The sequence below is a fragment of the Aulonocara sp. 'chitande type north' Nkhata Bay genome, linkage group LG17 (genome assembly GCF_057382095.1).
Source record: "Aulonocara sp. 'chitande type north' Nkhata Bay isolate Kocher_YH1m ecotype deep benthic linkage group LG17, A_spYH_male_GT1.1, whole genome shotgun sequence".
NCBI classification, from domain to species: Eukaryota; Metazoa; Chordata; class Actinopteri; order Cichliformes; family Cichlidae; genus Aulonocara; species Aulonocara sp. 'chitande type north' Nkhata Bay.
The window spans coordinates 9031009-9050360 of NC_141360.1; the positions used below are offsets into that span (position 1 = coordinate 9031009).

At 43.6% G+C, this 19352-nt stretch overlaps 1 protein-coding gene across 14 annotated transcripts in view; it reads left to right on the forward strand.

The window, feature by feature from the left end:
• Positions 1–19352, forward strand: part of lrrc7 (leucine rich repeat containing 7) — a 154864-nt gene that overhangs the window by 122262 nt on the left and 13250 nt on the right. For 9 of the 14 annotated variants that reach the window (XM_086268044.1, XM_086268041.1, XM_086268045.1 and 6 more), the window contains 8 exons: positions 11075–11288; positions 12444–12950; positions 13669–13893; positions 13984–14239; positions 14347–14697; positions 14959–15201; positions 16887–17099; positions 18313–18480. In XM_086268044.1, the coding sequence (XP_086124170.1) occupies positions 11075–11288; positions 12444–12950; positions 13669–13893; positions 13984–14239; positions 14347–14697; positions 14959–15201; positions 16887–17099; positions 18313–18480 (2177 nt within the window). Of the gene's footprint in view, positions 1–11074; positions 11289–12443; positions 12951–13668; positions 13894–13983; positions 14240–14346; positions 14698–14958; positions 15202–16886; positions 18287–18312; positions 19249–19352 lie in introns of those variants that run through there. The other 5 variants (XM_086268046.1, XM_086268053.1, XM_086268052.1 and 2 more) reach the window with 4 other exon arrangements.

The following is a 19352-nucleotide window of genomic DNA, read 5'->3' on the forward strand; positions in this document are numbered from 1 at the left end:
AAAATATTAGAAAACTTTATTATTTCTGTTCCTGAGATGCCAGAACTAACAGCTAAAGAGATCAAAAGTCATCAAAAATGAAGATGATTAAATATCTATTAAAATGACATTATTATTGGGATATGCCTTTACGCTTTCCTTTAATGTTGGTGGCCATTGGGCACTACTTAGCTCTGTTTAAATACAAAATATGTCTCGGTCATAGAAGACCGCATATCCCATAATTCTGTGAATTTTAAGACAGAAGGAGAGTCTAATCCTTACCTCAGAGCACATTTTTAAACAAGCTAGCTCTTTCCCTCTCATCCTTAACATGTATTCGTCTGTGTGAAATGAATGATGTTCAACATTTTTGCTGTATTTCCATTTGCGTCTTCCAGATAACGCTACTTTTTGAGAATGAGAGCTTTTAGAAACCACTACAGGGAGTGCAGAATTATTAGGCAAGTTGTATTTTTGAGGAATAATGTTATTATTGAACAACAACCATGTTCCCAATGAACCCAAAAAACTCATTAATATCAAAGCTGAATGTTTGTGGAAGTAGTTTTTAGTTTGTTTTCAGTTTTAGCTATTTTAGGGGGATATCTGTGTGTGCAGGTGACTATTACTGTGCAGAATTATTAGGCAACTTAACAAAAAACAAATATATACCCATTTCAATTATTTATTTTTACCAGTGAAACCAATATAACATCTCCACATTCACAAATATACATTTCTGACATTCAAAAACAAAACAAAAACAAATCAGCGACCAATATAGCCACCTTTCTTTGCAAGGACACTCAAAAGCCTGCCATCCATGGATTCTGTCAGTGTTTTGATCTGTTCACCATCAACATTGTGTGCAGCAGCAACCACAGCCTCCCAGACACTGTTCAGAGAGGTGTACTGTTTTCCCTCCTTGTAAATCTCACATTTGATGATGGACCACAGGTTCTCAATGGGGTTCAGATCAGGTGAACAAGGAGGCCATGTCATTAGTTTTTCTTCTTTTATACCCTTTCTTGCCAGCCACGCTGTGGAGTACTTGGACGCGTGTGATGGAGCATTGTCCTGCATGAAAATCATGTTTTTCTTGAAGGATGCAGACTTCTTCCTGTACCACTGCTTGAAGAAGGTGTCTTCCAGAAACTGGCAGTAGGACTGGGAGTTGAGCTTGACTCCATCCTCAACCCGAAAAGGCCCCACAAGCTCATCTTTGATGATACCAGCCCAAACCAGTACTCCACCTCCACCTTGCTGGCGTCTGAGTCGGACTGGAGCTCTCTGCCCTTTACCAATCCAGCCACGGGCCCATCCATCTGGCCCATCAAGACTCACTCTCATTTCATCAGTCCATAAAACCTTAGAAAAACCAGTCTTGAGATATTTCTTGGCCCAGTCTTGACGTTTCAGCTTGTGTGTCTTGTTCAGTGGTGGTCGTCTTTCAGCCTTTCTTACCTTGGCCATGTCTCTGAGTATTGCACACCTTGTGCTTTTGGGCACTCCAGTGATGTTGCAGCTCTGAAATATGGCCAAACTGGTGGCAAGTGGCATCTTGGCAGCTGCACACTTGACTTTTCTCAGTTCATAGGCAGTTATTTTGCGCCTTGGTTTTTCCACACGCTTCTTGCGACCCTGTTGACTATTTTGAATGAAACGCTTGATTGTTCGATGATCACGCTTCAGAAGCTTTGCAATTTTGAGACTGCTGCATCCCTCTGCAAGATATCTCACTATTTTTGACTTTTCTGAGCCTGTCAAGTCCTTCTTTTGACCCATTTTGCCAAAGGAAAGGACGTTGCCTAATACCGTATTTCCCGGACTACAAAGCGCACCTGAATATTAGCCGCACAAGCTAAAATCAGGGGAAAATCCTGTTTTGTACATACATTAGCCGCACCTGACTAAAAGCCGCAGGTGTTTCAATGGTGACTTATCATATGTAAGAGAATATGCACAAAGCGAATTGTCAGGAAAGAGATGGCTGTTTGGAGATGCATCACTTTTATTAATATTTTGAAAAACAAGTTAGGGGTACATACGGGGGCCCCACAGGGAACGGTTCTGGCTCCGTTCCTCTTCACCATCTACACTGCAGACTTCTCCCACAATTCCACCCAGTGCTTCCTGCAGAAGTTCTCTGATGACTCTGCAATAGTCGGCCTCATCACTGATGGGGACGACAAGGAGTACAGAGGTCTGACCCAAGACTTTGTGGACTGGTGCCAGCTGAACTACCTCCAGATCAACGCCAGTAAAACCAAGGAACTGGTGGTAGACTTCCGCAGGCACAAGCATTCTCCACTGCAACCACTGAACATCCAAGGTATGGACATTGAGGCTGTGGACAGCTACAGGTACCTTGGTGTTCATCTGAACAATAGACTGGACTGGACTCATAACTCAGACGCCCTCTACAGGAAAGGGCAGAGCAGGCTGTACCTGCTGCGGAGACTCAGGTCGTTTGGAGTGGAGGGCCCACTCCTGAAGAAATTCTATGACTCTGTTGTGGCTTCTGCTATCTTTTATGGTGTGGTCTGCTGGGGCGGCAGCATCTCTGCTGGGGACAGGAAGAGACTGAACAGGGTGATCCGAAGGGCCAGCTCTGTTCTAGGATGCCCTCTGGACCCAGTGGAGGTGGTGAGTGACAGGAGAACGGCGGCTAAGCTGTCATCCCTGTTGGACAACGTCTCCCACCCCATGCAGCAGACTGTGACAGCACTGAGCAGCTCCTTCAGTGGGAGACTGCGGCACCCACGGTGTGGGACGGAGAGATTTCGCAGGTCTTTCCTCCCCACTGCTGTCAGACTCCATAATAAAGACTTTAACTGAACAAGCACACACATCCACACATGTGCAATAATACTAAGTGCAATAATCCTTTCTGTCATCGTTGTATTTTTACTCAGTTGTATATAGTATTTGTATTTGTATTCTATTTTTATCTTATTGTATATTTATTTTATTTTATTCTACTGTATATAGTATTTTATTTTATTCTATTCTGTACAGCTGTGTACTGTATTTATTCTTATTGTATTCTAATTTTTGCCTCATAACTTTTGCACTGTCCACTTCCTGCTGTGACAAAACAAATTTCCCACGTGTGGGACTAATAAAGGTTATCTTATCTTATCTTATATTTGCATAACTTTTTAGGTATATGTACAAGTAGCGGTAATTACAAGTACGAAACATGTACTGTGATATCCTAAGACCAAGGAACCACAGAGACCATGTTTAGCTCACAGTTGCTTCTTTATTAAGAGAACCGGGGCATGCACCCCCACAGACTGAAAGCTCCCCAACCACCGTTGCCCCCTGGTGGACAAATCCCTGCCACAACATAACATTCCTCCCCCCTTAAACTGGAACTACTCTGTAGTTTTAATCACTACAGAAAATACCCATAACCAAAAACTTCACCTTTATAAAAAAAAAATGCAACAACCCCGTCCCCAACCTTTATTGAAATTTCACTCCGGAATAGTGAACCTTTAGTCCAACAGTCTTAGGTTAACCTATAACAGTTCACCGTAATCACGGCACAAAGTCTCTCAGGTGCTCCGGCTTTCTCTTGGTCCTTTGCGATCGCCGTAACCCAGTGGCAGGTGATTCCAGCGAATCACTACTCTCCATATGTGGCTTCACCACTGGTGTAACTTGCACCTCTATGTGTCTCTCATCCTCGTCTGGGTGGCCTTCAGGCATTCCTGCTGCCAGGCACGGCTCCAGGCGGGCAAACAGCTGATCGACGTGACGCCTCACCACTGTCCCATTGCCCAGCATCACCAAGTAGGAAACAGGCCCCGTCATCTCCTGTATAAGTCCTGGTATCCATTTGGGTCCTCTGCCATAGTTTCTGGTATATACTGTGTCTCCAATAACAAACATGCGCTCCTTGGCATGTCTATCATGATACAGTCTTTGGCTATCTTGTTTTGCTGTCACTTTTTGTTTCAAGTCAGGGTGTATGAGATCAAGAGTACACCTCAACTTCCGGCCCATCATCAACTCAGCGGGAGACTTCCCTGTTGTGGACTGTGGTGTGATTCTGTAACTAAACAGAGCCCTGTTTAACTTGGTTGCCAGTGTGTCTCCAGTACTCTTTTTCATGAGTTCTTTGAACGTTTGCACTGCTCTTTCTGCTAACCCATTGGAGGCGGGGTGATATGGAGCGGAGGTGACGTGAGTGATTCCGTTCTTTGCCATGAACTCTTTAGTTTGTGCACTTACAAAACACTGGGCATTATCTGAGACCACCATCTCAGGAAGGCCGTGCGTGCTGAAACAATTTCTCAGGCAGTCTATGGTTGCAGCTGCTGTAGCGGATGGAACTGGATACACATCTAACCATTTGGAGTGGGCGTCCACTATTACTAAGAACATTTTACCCAAAAACGGGCCAGCATAATCGATATGTATCCTTCTCCAGGGCTTTTCTGGCCACTCCCAGGGGTGTAGCGGTGCCTCTTGTGGCCTGTGTCTATGTTCTTGACATGTACTGCAGGACCTCACCTTGTCTTCAATGTCATTCTCCATATGCGGCCACCACATGTAGCTTCTGGCCAGGCCCTTCATGCGGCTCATTCCTGGGTGTGACTGATGTAGCTGTTCCAAAAGGGGGCGTCGACCTCGTTCTGGTATCACCACCCTCACCCCCCACAGCACACACCCATCCTGCACACTCAGCTCCTGTTGTCTCTGTCTGTAGGGCTGAAAATTAGGATGCTGCGTAGTGGGCCATCCTCTCATAGCATACTCACGCACTCTGGAGAGTATGGGATCTTTGGTTGTCCATCTTTGCAGCTGCTCAGATGTCATCACGCCCTCCTGGTCCTGATCTACCATCAACACTTGGTCCTCAGCTGCCACCTCTTTAGGGAGGTTCTCTGGAAGAGGGAGACGACTCAGACCATCAGCATTACTGTTATTTTTGCCTTCTCTGTATTTAATGACATACTCATAGGCTCTTAATAACACTGCCCATCGCATGATCCTCTGTGACGCCATCTGAGGGACGGCCTTCAACTCATGGAACAAACTTATCAATGGCTTATGATCCGTGATAATCATGAACTTCCTGCCGTACAGGTACTTATGAAAATACTGTACACCAAATATCACAGCCAATCCTTCTTTATCCAGCTGTGAGTAGTTCTTTTCTGCTGCATTCAGGGTACGTGATGCAAACCCAATGGGTTTTTCCTGACCATCTGGCATGCGGTGAGCTAGTACTGCTCCCACTCCATAGGGGGACGCATCGCAAGAAAGAATTAAATCCTTTTGCTCATCATAGTGTACCAATACACTGCTTGACTGCAACAGTTCCTTTGATTTGCCGAAAACCTTCTCCTGTGCTGGTCCCCAACACCATGGTTCCCCCTTTCTCAGAAGCTTGTGCAGTGGGGCCAACAGTGTGGACAAGTTTGGCAAGAACTTATTATAGAAGTTCAACAACCCCAAATAAGCTTTGAGCTCTGTCACTGATTTTGGGGGTGGCGCCTCCTGCACTGCTTTCACTTTTGCCGGCACTGGATGTAAACCGGTCTTATCCACCCGATGTCCTAAAAATGTCACTTCCTTCTCCATGAATTGACATTTGCTCCTTTTTAAGCGCAGGCCCGCCTCCTCCAAGCGCTGCAGCACTCCAGCCAGTGTTTGAAGATGTTCTTTGTCATTCTTTCCCGTCAGGATGATGTCATCCAGATACACTGCGACATTAGTCAGACCTTGCAACACACTCTCCATGGTGCGCTGAAAAATGGCAGGACTTGAACTCACACCAAATGGCAACCTGGTGTATGTAAACAAACCCTTGTGTGTGTTCACTGTGACATACTTTCTAGATTCCTCATCAAGTACAACCTGTTGATATGCGTGACTCATATCTAACTTGGTGTATTTTTCTCCTCCCGCCAGCCCCGCTATCATGTCCTCCATTCGTGGAATGGGGTATTGTTCTACAGGCGACACCTTGTTAACAGTCAGTTTGTAGTCACCACAAATTCTGGCGCTGGAGTCTGGCTTTAGTATGGGTACAATGGGTGCGGCCCACTCTGAGAATTTCACTGGTTGGATGATTTTCTCCTCCAACAGTCTCTCCAGTTCCTGCTCCACTTTCTTTTTCATAGCAAACGGAACTGATCGGGGCTTATAGAAGCATGGTTTGGCATCACTGGCTACATGTATCTTTGCTGCAAACCCCTTCAGCGTTCCCAACTCATCCTTAAACACTGTTTCATGTCTGGCCAGTATCCGCTGTAAGGCATCATCTCCGCCTTCTATCTTATGTACAGGTTGCCAGTCTAATTGGAGGGCCTTAATCCATCCCCGACCCATCAAACTAGCTCCAGCCCCTTCAACCACCACCACATCCAGTGTTTTCTTACTGTCTCTGAATTCCACCTGCACTTGGGCTGCTCCCCACACGGGTACCTTGTGGCCTCCATACGTTCTCAGTTTGATTCCACACTTGCTTACTTTGGGCGCCTTACTGCCTTCAAAAAGTTTTTTAAATGACTCCTTCGACATGATAGTGTAACCACAGCCTGTGTCTACTTCAAATGTCACATTCTGTCCATTTACTTTTAGCTTCTGTCTGATGGGTTCTTCCCTTGGGATGCTAATCTCCTCATGCACATTATACATACTTGCCTTTATGTGGTGCATTTCAGCTCCTTCTTCCTCACTCTCCACATTCTCCTCTTCCAAGAAATGGGCTTGTTTACCTTGTCTGCCACGCCCTCCTTTTTGTTCCATTTTCATTCGGCAAACCCTTTTTATGTGTCCCACCTTTCCACAGTTGTGGCATTTTTCTGAAACAAACCTGCAGTCCTTGGCCACATGATTTAGTCCTCCACATCTGTAGCACTTCCTGACAACCTGTTGTGACGTCGAGCCGCCGTCCTCCATCTTGTTCACGGCTCCTAATCCTTTAGTGAATCGCGACTGTTCTGTCATGCTCTTCAAATCCACAATGTCTCTGTTAGCAGCCTCCATTGCTTGAGCAAACTTCAGCGCCTTTTCAAATGTTAGCGAATCCTCTGCTAACAATCTGCGCTGTATTCTGTCGTCGCTTATTCCACATACTAAACGATCCCGCAGCATCACCGTCAGGGAGTCTCCAAAGTTACAGTCCTGTGCGAGCTTCCTCAGCTCCGCTACATAATCGCCCACACTTTCCTCCGGCCTTCTATTCCGTGTGTTAAACTTCCACCGCTGCACAATTTCACTCGGCTTAGGGTGAAAATGATTGTTCAACAATCCCACCAACTCAGCATAAGAACGATCCCCTGGCTTGACCGGACTGAGTAGGTTCCTAATCAGGGCATAGGTCTGTGCGCCCACGCAACTCAACAGTACCGCTCGCTTCTTCTCCTCCTCCTTAATATCATTCGCCACAAAGAAGTAATCCAAAATCTCACAATATTCCTCCCAGGATTGCAGCTCGCTGTCGAACGGTGCCACCGAGCCCAAAGTGGTAGCCATTATTCCACACCGAGGGTTACGCTCCACTTCCCACAGATACTAGCGCTGTACCACTTGCCAACCTCAGTTCATAAGTCACTTAGCACGGTGTAACTTCACAGCAAAACCTGGCTTTTACCCTCGTCGCCATATGTGATATCCTAAGACCAAGGAACCACGGAGACCATGTTTAGCTCACAGTTGCTTCTTTACTAAGAGAACCGGGGCATGCACCCCCACAGACTGAAAGCTCCCCAACCACCGTTGCCCTCTGGTGGACAAATCCCTGCCACAACATAACATGTACTGTGCTTCATAAACGAGTAACAAATGTAGTACATAACAATAACCTACAGCACACCAGAAAAATAGATTCAGACCACCTTTTAGGCTCAGGTGCAGTGACACGGCTTTAACAAGAAGAAAAGTCAGTCATTCACCACCATCTTTCTCTTCTTCCTGCCCACTAAAACCACCAAAGTCCTCTTCTCCAGTGTTGGAAACGAACAGGCTCAGGATGGCTTCGTCATCCACTCTCAGCTTCTTTCCTTCGTTGTCACTTTCAAAACCAAAGAAATCCTCGTTGTCAGTGTCAGAGTCGAACACCCTCAGAAGGGCCGTGGCGGTGTCCTCCTCTCCATCATCAGTCCAGCCCTTAGAAATCCGTTGGTGATCGTGGATGTTTTCACACTTTTCCACGCTGTCAGAATCCACTGGTGGAGTTGAGCATAACTTGCTTTTCGCAAGTTTATCGCCGCTCATCATCTACGCCTCCCGCTGAACGCGTAGCGCTACTTTGAAGTTTGCTTTTCGTGCTACTTCGTACGGCACTACGTTGCCTGGCGGACGGACATGTGACCAACATACCACTCTTGAACCCCGATCCTTCTGCCAGGCAACGTAGTGCCGTACAACAGCGGAACAAATAAAGCAAATCGTCTTACAATATGACAAAAATCATGGACAATCCATAGAAAAGCCGCACCCAACTAAAAGCAGCAGGGTTCAAAGCTTGTGCAAAAAGTAGCGGCTTATAGCCCGACAATTACGGTAATTATGCACACCTGATATAGGGTGTTGATGTCATTAGACCACACCCCTTTTCATTACAGAGATGCACATCACCTAATATGCTTAATTGGTAGTAGGCTTTCGAGCCTATACAGCTTGGAGTAAGACAACATGCATGAAGAGGATGATGTGGACAAAATACTCATTTGCCTAATAATTCTGCACTCCCTGTACAGTGTATTTTCCTTAATACCAACAGTGTATTCTAGTCTCTGTAGTAAACACTGGGGTCTAACAGGACAAACACAGAAATGAGTCCACTGTCACTGTTTTAGTGTGAACTCTACATCCTGACTCAAACTTCTTGAAAAGATCATTCCTCTGCAAATGATGACCCAGCCATTTTACAACTGCTCTTTGAAGATTTTTCTGAAAAAAAAAAAAAGAAGATTAGAAATCGGCCTATAATTAGCTTAGACACCTGGATCAAGTAAAGGGTTTTTAAGTCGTGGTTTAATTATAAATACCTTAAAAACCCGTGGTATGTAGCTAGTTAATAGAAATATAATGATTGGTATTTGAAATGTAAGAATGAATCAATGGTGAGTCTTATTTTAACAGCCTTGTAGGAATTGGGTGTAATAGACATGATGATGATTTAAAGGAAGGCATTATTATTATTTCAGAAAGATTGATAGGAGAGAGAAATAAATCACCACAGTTATTAAAATTAGTGAACGTAATCATTTGTCCTTGGGACGGCTATGAGGGCTATGAAGTTTTTTCCCCTAATGATTAAAATTTCATTTATGAAGAAATTCATGAAGTCCTTACTAGTTAAAGTCAAAGGAGCACTGTTTGTCAGCCTGGCTACAGTGCTGGAACTAAACCCAGTGTTGTTCCTGTTTCATACATCCAGGCAGTGAGGATGTATGACACTAACAACAAGATAATAAACCTCTGTGGGAGTAAAGTTTAGGACGCTGCTCTGCGTTGTGTTGGCACGTTACATTGAAGAATTCTTTTCAATTGCTTTATATTGTAAGGTAAAGACCCTACAATAATACAGAGAAAAGCCAACAATCAGACAAGCCCCTATAAGTTAACACTTGGCAACAGTGGGAAGGAAAATTTCCTTTTTAAAGGAAACCTCCAGCAGAATCAGGCTCAGGGAGAAGCAGCTACCTGCCACGACCGGTTGGGGTGAGTTGAGTGAGGCAGGACAAAGAACACACAGTGGGAAAAAAGCCAGAGTTTAATAATAACCAAGTGAATGAATGAATAAATAAAGACAAAATGGTGTAAAACAAAGAAGAAGATAAAAATGAAGGGAGCACTTTTTACAATCTCATCAGAACATTTTCAGAAAGACGTCTAGTCCTTTGAAATTGTTTTTCTGGTGCTCTGTAGTCCATTATTGTAAAATGAAATGTTATTAGGATTCTCAGGCAAAAAACTGTGTCTATACCACATGTCAGTACAAGATCGTGCTGTGACCAGGTTACTGTAAAGCAAAATACATCAATATTTTGATCAACTCATGTACTGACAGAGACATAGAAGAGAGTTACCTGATGTTTAATAGTCCACATTTAAAAGTTTTGCTGTTTGGCTGGAATAGTAATATTTTTCCTTCTTTATAAGGGTTTGCTTTTCTTTTTGCTGGTATTTTATTTATTTTTAGGTGGTGTGGGAGGGGGGAGGTGTTTGGGGCAGTGATTCTGTTGGAATAAACAATCAAAGTCCTTATTAATCTCTTAAGATAAGAACTCTTTCATGCCATGCATTTTCAATTTTTCTTTGCTATTTGGGCTGATTGGGTCCTGATGAATATAAAAACAAAGAATGACCTGATTTTTTTTTTTTTACCTGATTTTTGTTTCTGAGATCCACATATGAGGATATTCATTTAAAATTTTGATAGAACAGTGGCAGTATAACGTCCTCGTAAGTGGAAATCAGGCCCTTGTAGAGCAACATTTTGTATTTTGCTCTAAACAACCCAAAATGTGATGTCCACATATGTGGATGCCAGGTCCTAGGAGGTTAAAGTGCATTGGCTGAATTCCCAGGTAATTAAATTGGGGGACAAAAACTCAGAATAGGTCGGACCCAGAGGACATTAGATACTGCTCAATCGGTCACCTGATGGAGTGGAGCCTGATCTGTAATTGTAGCAATTGGGTGGTACATGTAAGGGGCCAGAGAAAGGTGCAGCATGGGAGTGACATAGATATAGTTGCAGAAAACATGTACTGGCGGTATACCGCAGTGCTCACCCTCAGTGCTCCCAAAACAATTTAAAGTATATCTGCCAAAACTGGTTTTGAGCTTCATTTGGTCATTTTTTTCAATTAGCAATATAGTAAAGATAAGTTTAATATAGTTAACTAACAATAATACAAAAATAGTGTGATTATGCTGTACTGAATCGAAATTTAAGGAAAGAAAACTAACATGAAGCAAGCTTCTGGTACCAAAATGCAATAGAAAGCAAAAGTTGAAAATGAATAACATGAAGAACAAAAGTTCAATGGAAAATCCAAAAATATAATGATGTTGATCACAAAGAGGACGTGCTGTGTGTCTGCTTCTGTCTGTCCAGAGTCTACAGATGAAGAGGTTGATAAACTCCACTGTCTGAACCACAGCGGCTCATCGGCCACCTACTCCGATTACTCTCCCTCACAGGGCTCCTCGGGCTCCTCCAACCCGCCCGGCAATACGCACTCACACACGCTGTCGCACGGACACCCCCACAATCCCGCCCTACCGCCTCCCAGCAAGGACCAGGCCCCTCAGACGCACTGGACCAACAGGTGCGCACGCCCGTTTCATGACTCCTCCCTCCCGCTGTCCGTCATCTCTTGTACATTTCAATTGTAACCCCACTTCAGTTTCTCTCCATCTGTAATCTGTCACATCCATCTTCCTGCTTGCTCTGTCAAGGTCAGAGAGGCTCACTGGAACACTGCAGACTTCTCTTTAGGATTTTCTCTCTCAGCTTCAAAGCTGTCTGGTCTGAGCTTCAGTCATGTTACTATCCAGAGGAGGTTTTTTTTTTTTTTTTGCCCCAGTGCATTAGAAAAGCAAATAAAAAGGTTTGGGCTGTCTCCTGAAGTTTTAAGTCTGGGTGCAGTGCACTTGATGATGTTGGTTAGAAAGGGATAAAAATGTTATGAAAACTTTTTGGGACAGTTTTGAGTTCTAATCAGAAATGTTACAGCTATAAAAAAAAACATGTCATCTTAGTCTGCCTGTCATATTTACGACACTGTCAGTGTAGTCTCAATCATATTGCTCAGACTGGATGGCAGTAACAATAAAATATCTGTCACTGATATATCAGCTATCTACAGCAAGACATAGAATAAAACAGAAATGTGCAATATATGTGTTTATATTACACACAGATGTTCAAATTCGCTCCACCGATAATCTTCGGTTTAGCAGATTGGACTGTCTGGCTGTACCTTACGGATGTTTTCTGTTTCTGTTAGACACCACAGTGTCTCCTTAGCTCAGTCAAAACATAGTGTCCAATAATGCTAGTTTTCTTCTCCTTGTCCTTCCCATGTTTCTTCTTGTTTTAAGCAGGCCCTGGAGGATGGTAGCTGGTTTTAGTATTGTTTGACACTAAATCTGTTAATCCACATGCCCTGAAGTGAGGTACAACTGCAGTATTTTATTTCTACTTGTGGAACACGATATTTGCAGTCTGTAAGTAGTAGCGAGGGAGTTTGAAGGCATGTGTTCTCTTGTAAACAATAACTAACACAAACATGGTTTCTGGCCTAATGGGTGTGACAGACATCAGAGAGAAAGGGAGAGAAAGTTGATCTGTCCTCTGAGCTCATTGTCTCTGATTGAATGTGCAACACACATCCACGTGGCATGTCGCCTGTTTGCAATTTTGATCTTCTTGGTTTTTCTCCCACAGTATAATCAGTGATTGATATTTTCTGTCTTTGTAGACTTGCCCAGTCATTTCCCAAGCCCATTGACTCCAAGCCCCTGCTGTCTCAGAGAGAAACTCCTCCATCAGGAACCCTGCAGCAACGTGGGGATCGGCGTCCACTTAGTGAGCCTTTTGACTGGGTTGACGCACCTCACTACGACAACACGGGTTTCGATGCAGAGGAGTCTTCTCTGGATCCTCCTTCATCAACCACCAGTCAGGGAAACCCTCCGCTGGGCTCTAAGCCTCGCAGCTCATCAACACACGGCCGCCGCCCCCTCCTTAGGCAAGACCGAATTGTAGGGGTCCCATTGGAATTGGACACCCAGACGCTCCCCTTCCACGGCAACCAACGACCAAACCAGGACAATGACTCGCAATCCTCCGGACATCCTTCCCAGAATCCCTGGCAGAATTGGACCAGGACCCCGAGCCCCCTGGAGGACAGAACCGCTTTTCCTTCCAAGCTGGACCTTACACCTACTTCCAGCCCCAATCCTGATCGCAAGGACATGGATCCAAGGTAAGTGACTGACGGTCATTTACAATTGAAATACATAATTTTATTGGGAAAGCTTAATAATTCCAAGAGTTTGCAGGTCTCAAATCCTGTTTACAGTGCAGTCTTTGGTTTTTTTTTAGTAAATAAACATATCAGAGCTGTTATAACTAAAGCCGTTGATTTGAAAGTTTTACAGCTGTGACTGTTTTTATTTGCACATCAATAAAATAACAAATCAGCTTACTTATCGAATTTCCCAGAGGAACCCACCCGAGGGATTAATAAAGTTCTATCTTATCTTATCTTATCTTATCTTATCTTATCTTATCTTATCTTATCTTATCTTATCTTATCTTACTTAACTTAGTTTTGTTGCAATGCAAAAACACCAAAGTGTCACTAAATTGAGATTGTGAAAGCATTTCAGTTTTCATTTCTTAGTTTTATGTTACTATAAAATGTATTTCTGGGGACAGTGCAAGGTCATTTTGATATGCCAAAGAAAGTTTAAAAAAAGCGTTAATTTCTAATAATTGTGAGCTGTAGCCTTAGTCTCAAATTTTGGTGCAGCTGCATCACAAGAAACTGACCGATGGTGTGGAAGTAATTTGCATTAGTCAAAAAATTCAGTTTCTACTATTGTAACACTCCTCTAATCCAGCTTGTTTCTGTGCTTCATAATTGAAAAACACTTATCCCTATCATCAACTCATAATCCTTGATTATTTCTTCCCCCAAGGCTTCAGCAAAGCACAGTGCCTTTGCCCGGCAGCTGGACATATCACGACAATGAGGGGGAGCAAAACAGGAAGGATCAGCTCAGTGTAGGCGGGGTCAACAAGGTGACCGTGGTGATGAGTAAAAGCTCAGATCGCCTGTCCCCCATGATGAAGGAGACGAGATCCAAGTTTAAGAAGTCACAGAGCATAGACGAGATTGACATTGGCTCCTACAAGGTCTACAGGTAGATATTGTTCTGATTCTTCTTAAAGAAAGCTCAAGCTCGATTGCAGCTACTGAAGTTGATTTCTAATGATGCCACGTTCCTCTGCAGCATTCCCATGGACAGCTATAGTTCATCCATTGAGCAGCAAACTAGTTTGGACCGTCCAGAGCTCCCCGGTTCTATGGAGCAGACCAACATGTCACGGTCACAGTCTGCCCCCATGTTAGATGAGGAGATGGGATACCCCGGACACGGATCTGGCGACCAAAACCAGAGACAGAACCAAAAACCTGCCATCCCACAAAAGGCTTACCACTTTGACCACAACTACAACCCGCAGGTTCGATGGAGTTGTGAACCATTGGTAGCGCTCATATATTACGTTTTTAGACATACACAATAAAACTAAAATAATCTGATTGAAACCAAACAATACAAAGTTAAACAAACAATTCTGTTCTTACCAATCAGGTGACCATGGATCGCCGGGTCCCTCCCCCTTTCCCAAACACACCAGATTATGTCAACCACTCATCGAAGGCTTTGGAGTACCTCAACCAACCAGGGAAGACACTACCCAAAGAGCTAGTGAGCCCTCGGTATCGTGCATATCCACCCTTGGAGATGTTTTCTTTCCCCCAGTCGCCAATCAACCAAGATGGTCCGCCCAGCCAGCAGCAGCAGCCAATCCCAAGTCAGCGCTCCAGACCAGGATTTCTAAGAAGAGCGGACTCACTGGTGAGCTCTACGGAGCTCGCCTTGTTCAGACGGGTTCATGAAGCTCAGCAGGAGGCGCTCCAAGAGTCTCAGTACAGACAACAGGTAAGCACAACAAAACAAGTAATGCTCATATTCCATAAATGGATGTGATTTTCCCTTTCATGTACTTTATTGAAATGTAAAGTAAATCATAGAAATGTGTTTCTTTCAAACACTATTTATTCCCTAAGACCCAAAATTAGTTTTTGTTAAGGCTCTACTTGAAAGTCATCCCCATCCCCATGCATTTATTTGAGGCCAGGATGAAAGCTCATACTTTTGTTTTTTCTAAACTCCCACTCACTTCCCATCTGTGACCCTCAGGTGGATCCCCCTCTTTATGGCCGGGCTGTCTACTCCACTCCCATGGAGCACTCCGCGATGAGTAATATGGCCGACAACCAGAGTCAGATGCTGCACAACAAGAGAAACGGTCGTTATGACGACGACTACCCCACTTACCAGGAGCAGAAGAAGCCCATGATTGGTTATCCAACCAAGAGCCTGACTCAGCGGCGTCCCCTGTCTGCCAGAAGTTACAGCACCGAGACCTACGGAGCATCTCAGGTACACTGTTTGTCTGTGTGTTTATGTTTCTACTTAACTGAGCCCTTTAAAAAGAGGCAGTATTAAAGTGAAAGAGTCATGTTACAGTTATAACATAATGGCTCTAACTAACAGTTATTTTCCTTACAGGCAAATCTGCCAGTTTCTTTTTGTTCACTTAAGTATCACTTGCCTTCTTTAAAGATGCCTTAAAACAATAACAGGGGCAGATCACCATTTTCAAAATCCCATCCTGACATTTTCAAATATCTTGTTTTGTGTGGTCAGCAGTCAAAAGCCACAGTGATTCAGTTACAACACAGAAACACAGCAGAATAATCTGCCCTGCTTTTAATATGCCTGCTTTTATGTCGTCTCTTTGAGGATGCAGAATTATAGCTTTGTTTCACTTCCATTTTCTTATAGGTACTCAGGTTCAGGTTTTTGTAGTAGCGAACTAAGAGGCATATCACTGGTGTCCTTTGCCTCAGTCATATCTCTGAAGGCGATCCCTCGTCCATAAATAATCCCTTCAGGCTATTCTGGATTTCCCTCAAGTTAGACTTTCCCAAATTAGTCACAGTGAAGTGTCCAGCAGCATACTGATTAGATGTGCAGATCACTTCATCTGGCACCTTTCAACAAGAAGAAGCTGGGCATGGGAATGAACGTAAGGGCTTACATAGAGCGCTTGTGGCCGCTGTCTTTTTCCTGCCATCATTAGCCAACACTCAAAACTGAAGGTTGGAAAACACACCAGCTGTTACACAAAGAGCCTCACCTTTAGGCAGCTGGTGTAATGTTTGCATCGCTGTTGTGTTATCTTCGTTCACATGTGCCATGTGACCCAATCACATTGATCGCTATTAGTAATATTTCCAGCTTTGCTAAACAGCAGCAGTATCACTCAGTTGATCAGACCACCTATTGATCCAGACTGAAATATAACAGCTGCCGGTTGGATCACCTTTCAAAGTAATTCCGTCTGTCCATCGATCCACTTATCCACTCACACATGTACACACACATACACCCAAAGACACCTTTAAAGCAGATAGCGATTAGTCTCAGAAGTACTGTGTTTTTAGTGATAATTTCTTATGGGTCATACTGGGACTGGAAGCTGTCCCAGCTGTAATTGGATGAGGGGCAGGGCACACCTTGGATAGGTTGCCAGTCCATCGCAAATCGATGCTAAACTAAGAAAGCAAACAGTGAGACTATTATACATTAAATGTTTTGCATTGAGTTTTGAGTCCTTCCTGCTTTTTAGTACACGTAAAGTAACAATTGACACAAAAACCTATCTGTACACACTCACAGAACTAGTAACATGCTGTAGGGTTGATACTGATTTAAACAACTGACCAACACTGTCTTTCCTTTTGTGATTGCAAGTGGTTGGCAGAATAAAACAGCAGTTTAAGTGTTCTAGTCCTTCTGAGGAACATCCAGTGGTACTAGTCTGTTGTTTATTTAAGTCCTTAAACCACTTTGTGGGAGTGAAACAAGCTGTAAGCATCATAAATAGCATTACATATGTCATTTAATACCTAAAAAACACTAATTTGTTGCCACTTGATAAACTGACACTTGGTCTCCGTCTTGCATTTAGCTTTTTATCCACAAAATGTTCCAATATGAACACTTGTTAATTATGAACCTTGTACATTTTTATGTTTAAATATTAACTCCCTTGTGTTCAGGCACGTCCGGTGTCTGCCCGTCCCACCATGGCCGCCCTGCTAGAGAAGATGCCACCTGACTACACCCTGGCAACCTGCCCCGAGAAGCCACCCGATGACACCATCAAAGTAAGACCTGTTGTACCCCAGAAACCTGAAGACATCACCTCCAAGATGCCTGCCGACTGGAGGCAACAGCTACTCAGGCACATAGAGGCGAAACGACTGGACAGGGTATGTCAGTGCAGTGCACACACACGTAAGAGAGAAACACGCGTACACATAGAAAGCATTCGGAAGCCCTCCCTGTGTGTATTTGTGCAAGTCTGTGTTGTAAGGTTAACCAGATTCATGTCTGGCTTCATGTGTTTCCACTTCACACCGTCACTCTGTCAGCCTGACCGACCACAAACTCACTACGACAGACAGCGCAGTAAATTCTGTATTGTGATAAATATTTTGATCTTTTGTCGTGTCCTCAAATCGTCTTTCTTTTTGTGAACAAATAAAAGTCAGCAGGATCGTCTCCATATTAGGATTTTAATGGCGCTGAAAAAAACCTGTATTTTCACCTTTTTGTTTGTTTTGCACAATCACATGTTAAGGATCGTGCAATAGTATCACTGCAAAGGAGTAACATTTAGGAAAATACTTTCGTGACAGCTCAGTTATACTTTAGATTGATAAATAAAAAGCTACAGACTTGAAGTGCAGCTTAAACTGTCTAAAGGCAAAGTAATCCAATCAAATTCTCACATTTTGAGCACTGAGGATGGATTGAGCTGTTGAATGGTGTTTTCTGGATTTCTATCTTTCTTTGGCCTCCAGTTTTATACTTACCTGCAAACATGAGAGTGCTATCAGTCCTTTCATCTAACTCCCAGCAAGAAAGCGAATGAGCCTATTTTTGAAAATGTCAAACTAATTACTGAGAAGCAGTACCTCAGCAGACAGGACAATCAGACATGCTAGGGAGGAGGTCTGGAGCGTGCAGTTATGAAAAAAAGATAAAAACCTGCAGAATCTAAACAATATGATCCACCAAACCCATCACACGGTGCCTGATGCATCATCAAAAATGAAGTCTTTTGGTTATAGGTTTGGTTTAATTGTTTGTCAGATATGTTACGCGACAGCTAATCTAAAAGCCTTACATACAAATGTTGGAATGAACTGATCCACCTGTTGTTGCCTGTATGACGCACTGTTCTGTGTGTATTGACCGATCACTAGCTAACATTTCTCTGTGCTTTCAGCAGCTCTGCACTCTTGTTGTTGTTGCTGTTGTTGTATCTGTTATTATCAGTGTTATTGTTGTTTGTTTGTTTGTGGAGCTCACAGTGTGTTGTCGCCATGCTACAGCCCGCTGTGTTGGCTCCGCCCCTTCCTCCTCCTCCCCCCCTCCCCACATTCACCCATGTCGTGTGATGTTGTCTTCTCCAATCAGAGTGGTGTCCTAAAGCACAACACGCTCACGCTGGGCATGCTCTGTCAGGGCGGGGGTCACGGCCAGGGGCGCAGCAGCACTTTGAACTTTAACCTTTACAATAACACTAAGCATGAGCCCTCTGCTGGCCGCTGGCTGCCACTACCTCCACCTCCGTCTGCTAACGCTGTGAGTATCCCTCCAAGAACAATGTTACTGATGCTTACAGTATATGATTAAAGACAACTTCAGCTACTCCCTCTTTACATTCTCGCCGCTAATACAAACTATTATTTAAACAACTCAATGACCATGCAATCTATTTTAGTCACTGTTATATGTTCCCTGTCTACAACCCAACAATAAGAATTGGAGAAAGCCATTAAAATCCCGTGGGTTTTTTTGTTTTTTTTCTCAGCATGACTTGAAATCATTCAGTGCCCAGTGTGGCAGCCTGGTGGTGGCTTGTTTTAAAGGATTTAAAACTTGAAATATGTCACTTACCATAACAACAAACAGAAACTTGTTTTTCCTTTCTTGCAGCAGTCACAGTCTGTCTGTCAAATTTTGTCTGACACATGTTAGGCATTCCTCATTTACAGCGTTTTCAATCATCTTAGGCCAGCTTAGCTGTTACCAGCTTTTAATATCGCTGTCATTTCTCCACGAAGTGGCACTAAACTCTGGAAAACAAACAGATTACTACTCAGGTTATTTTTCCAGGGATAAACCAATATATTGTTTCAATATCACATCAGCCTTATGAAGCTGACATCTTCTGAATGTAGTGCCCATTGATTTTCTGATAATCATTAATTATCGGTTTTGGACTGGTTTAGAGGCCCAGAGGAAGGGCAGAATGACTTTAACCCTCTAAGGTCTGACTCATGAGTGCTAGGCTATCACCTAGCACTCATGAGTCTATATTTACTCTATATTTTGGAGACAGATAGAATTGACTCTTTTTAAAAAAATTTAAAAAAAAGGGGGGGGGGGGCTATAGTTAGGGTTGGAGCCATCGCTGATGATGTCTTAGAAGGTGAAAACAAGTACTTTTTTTA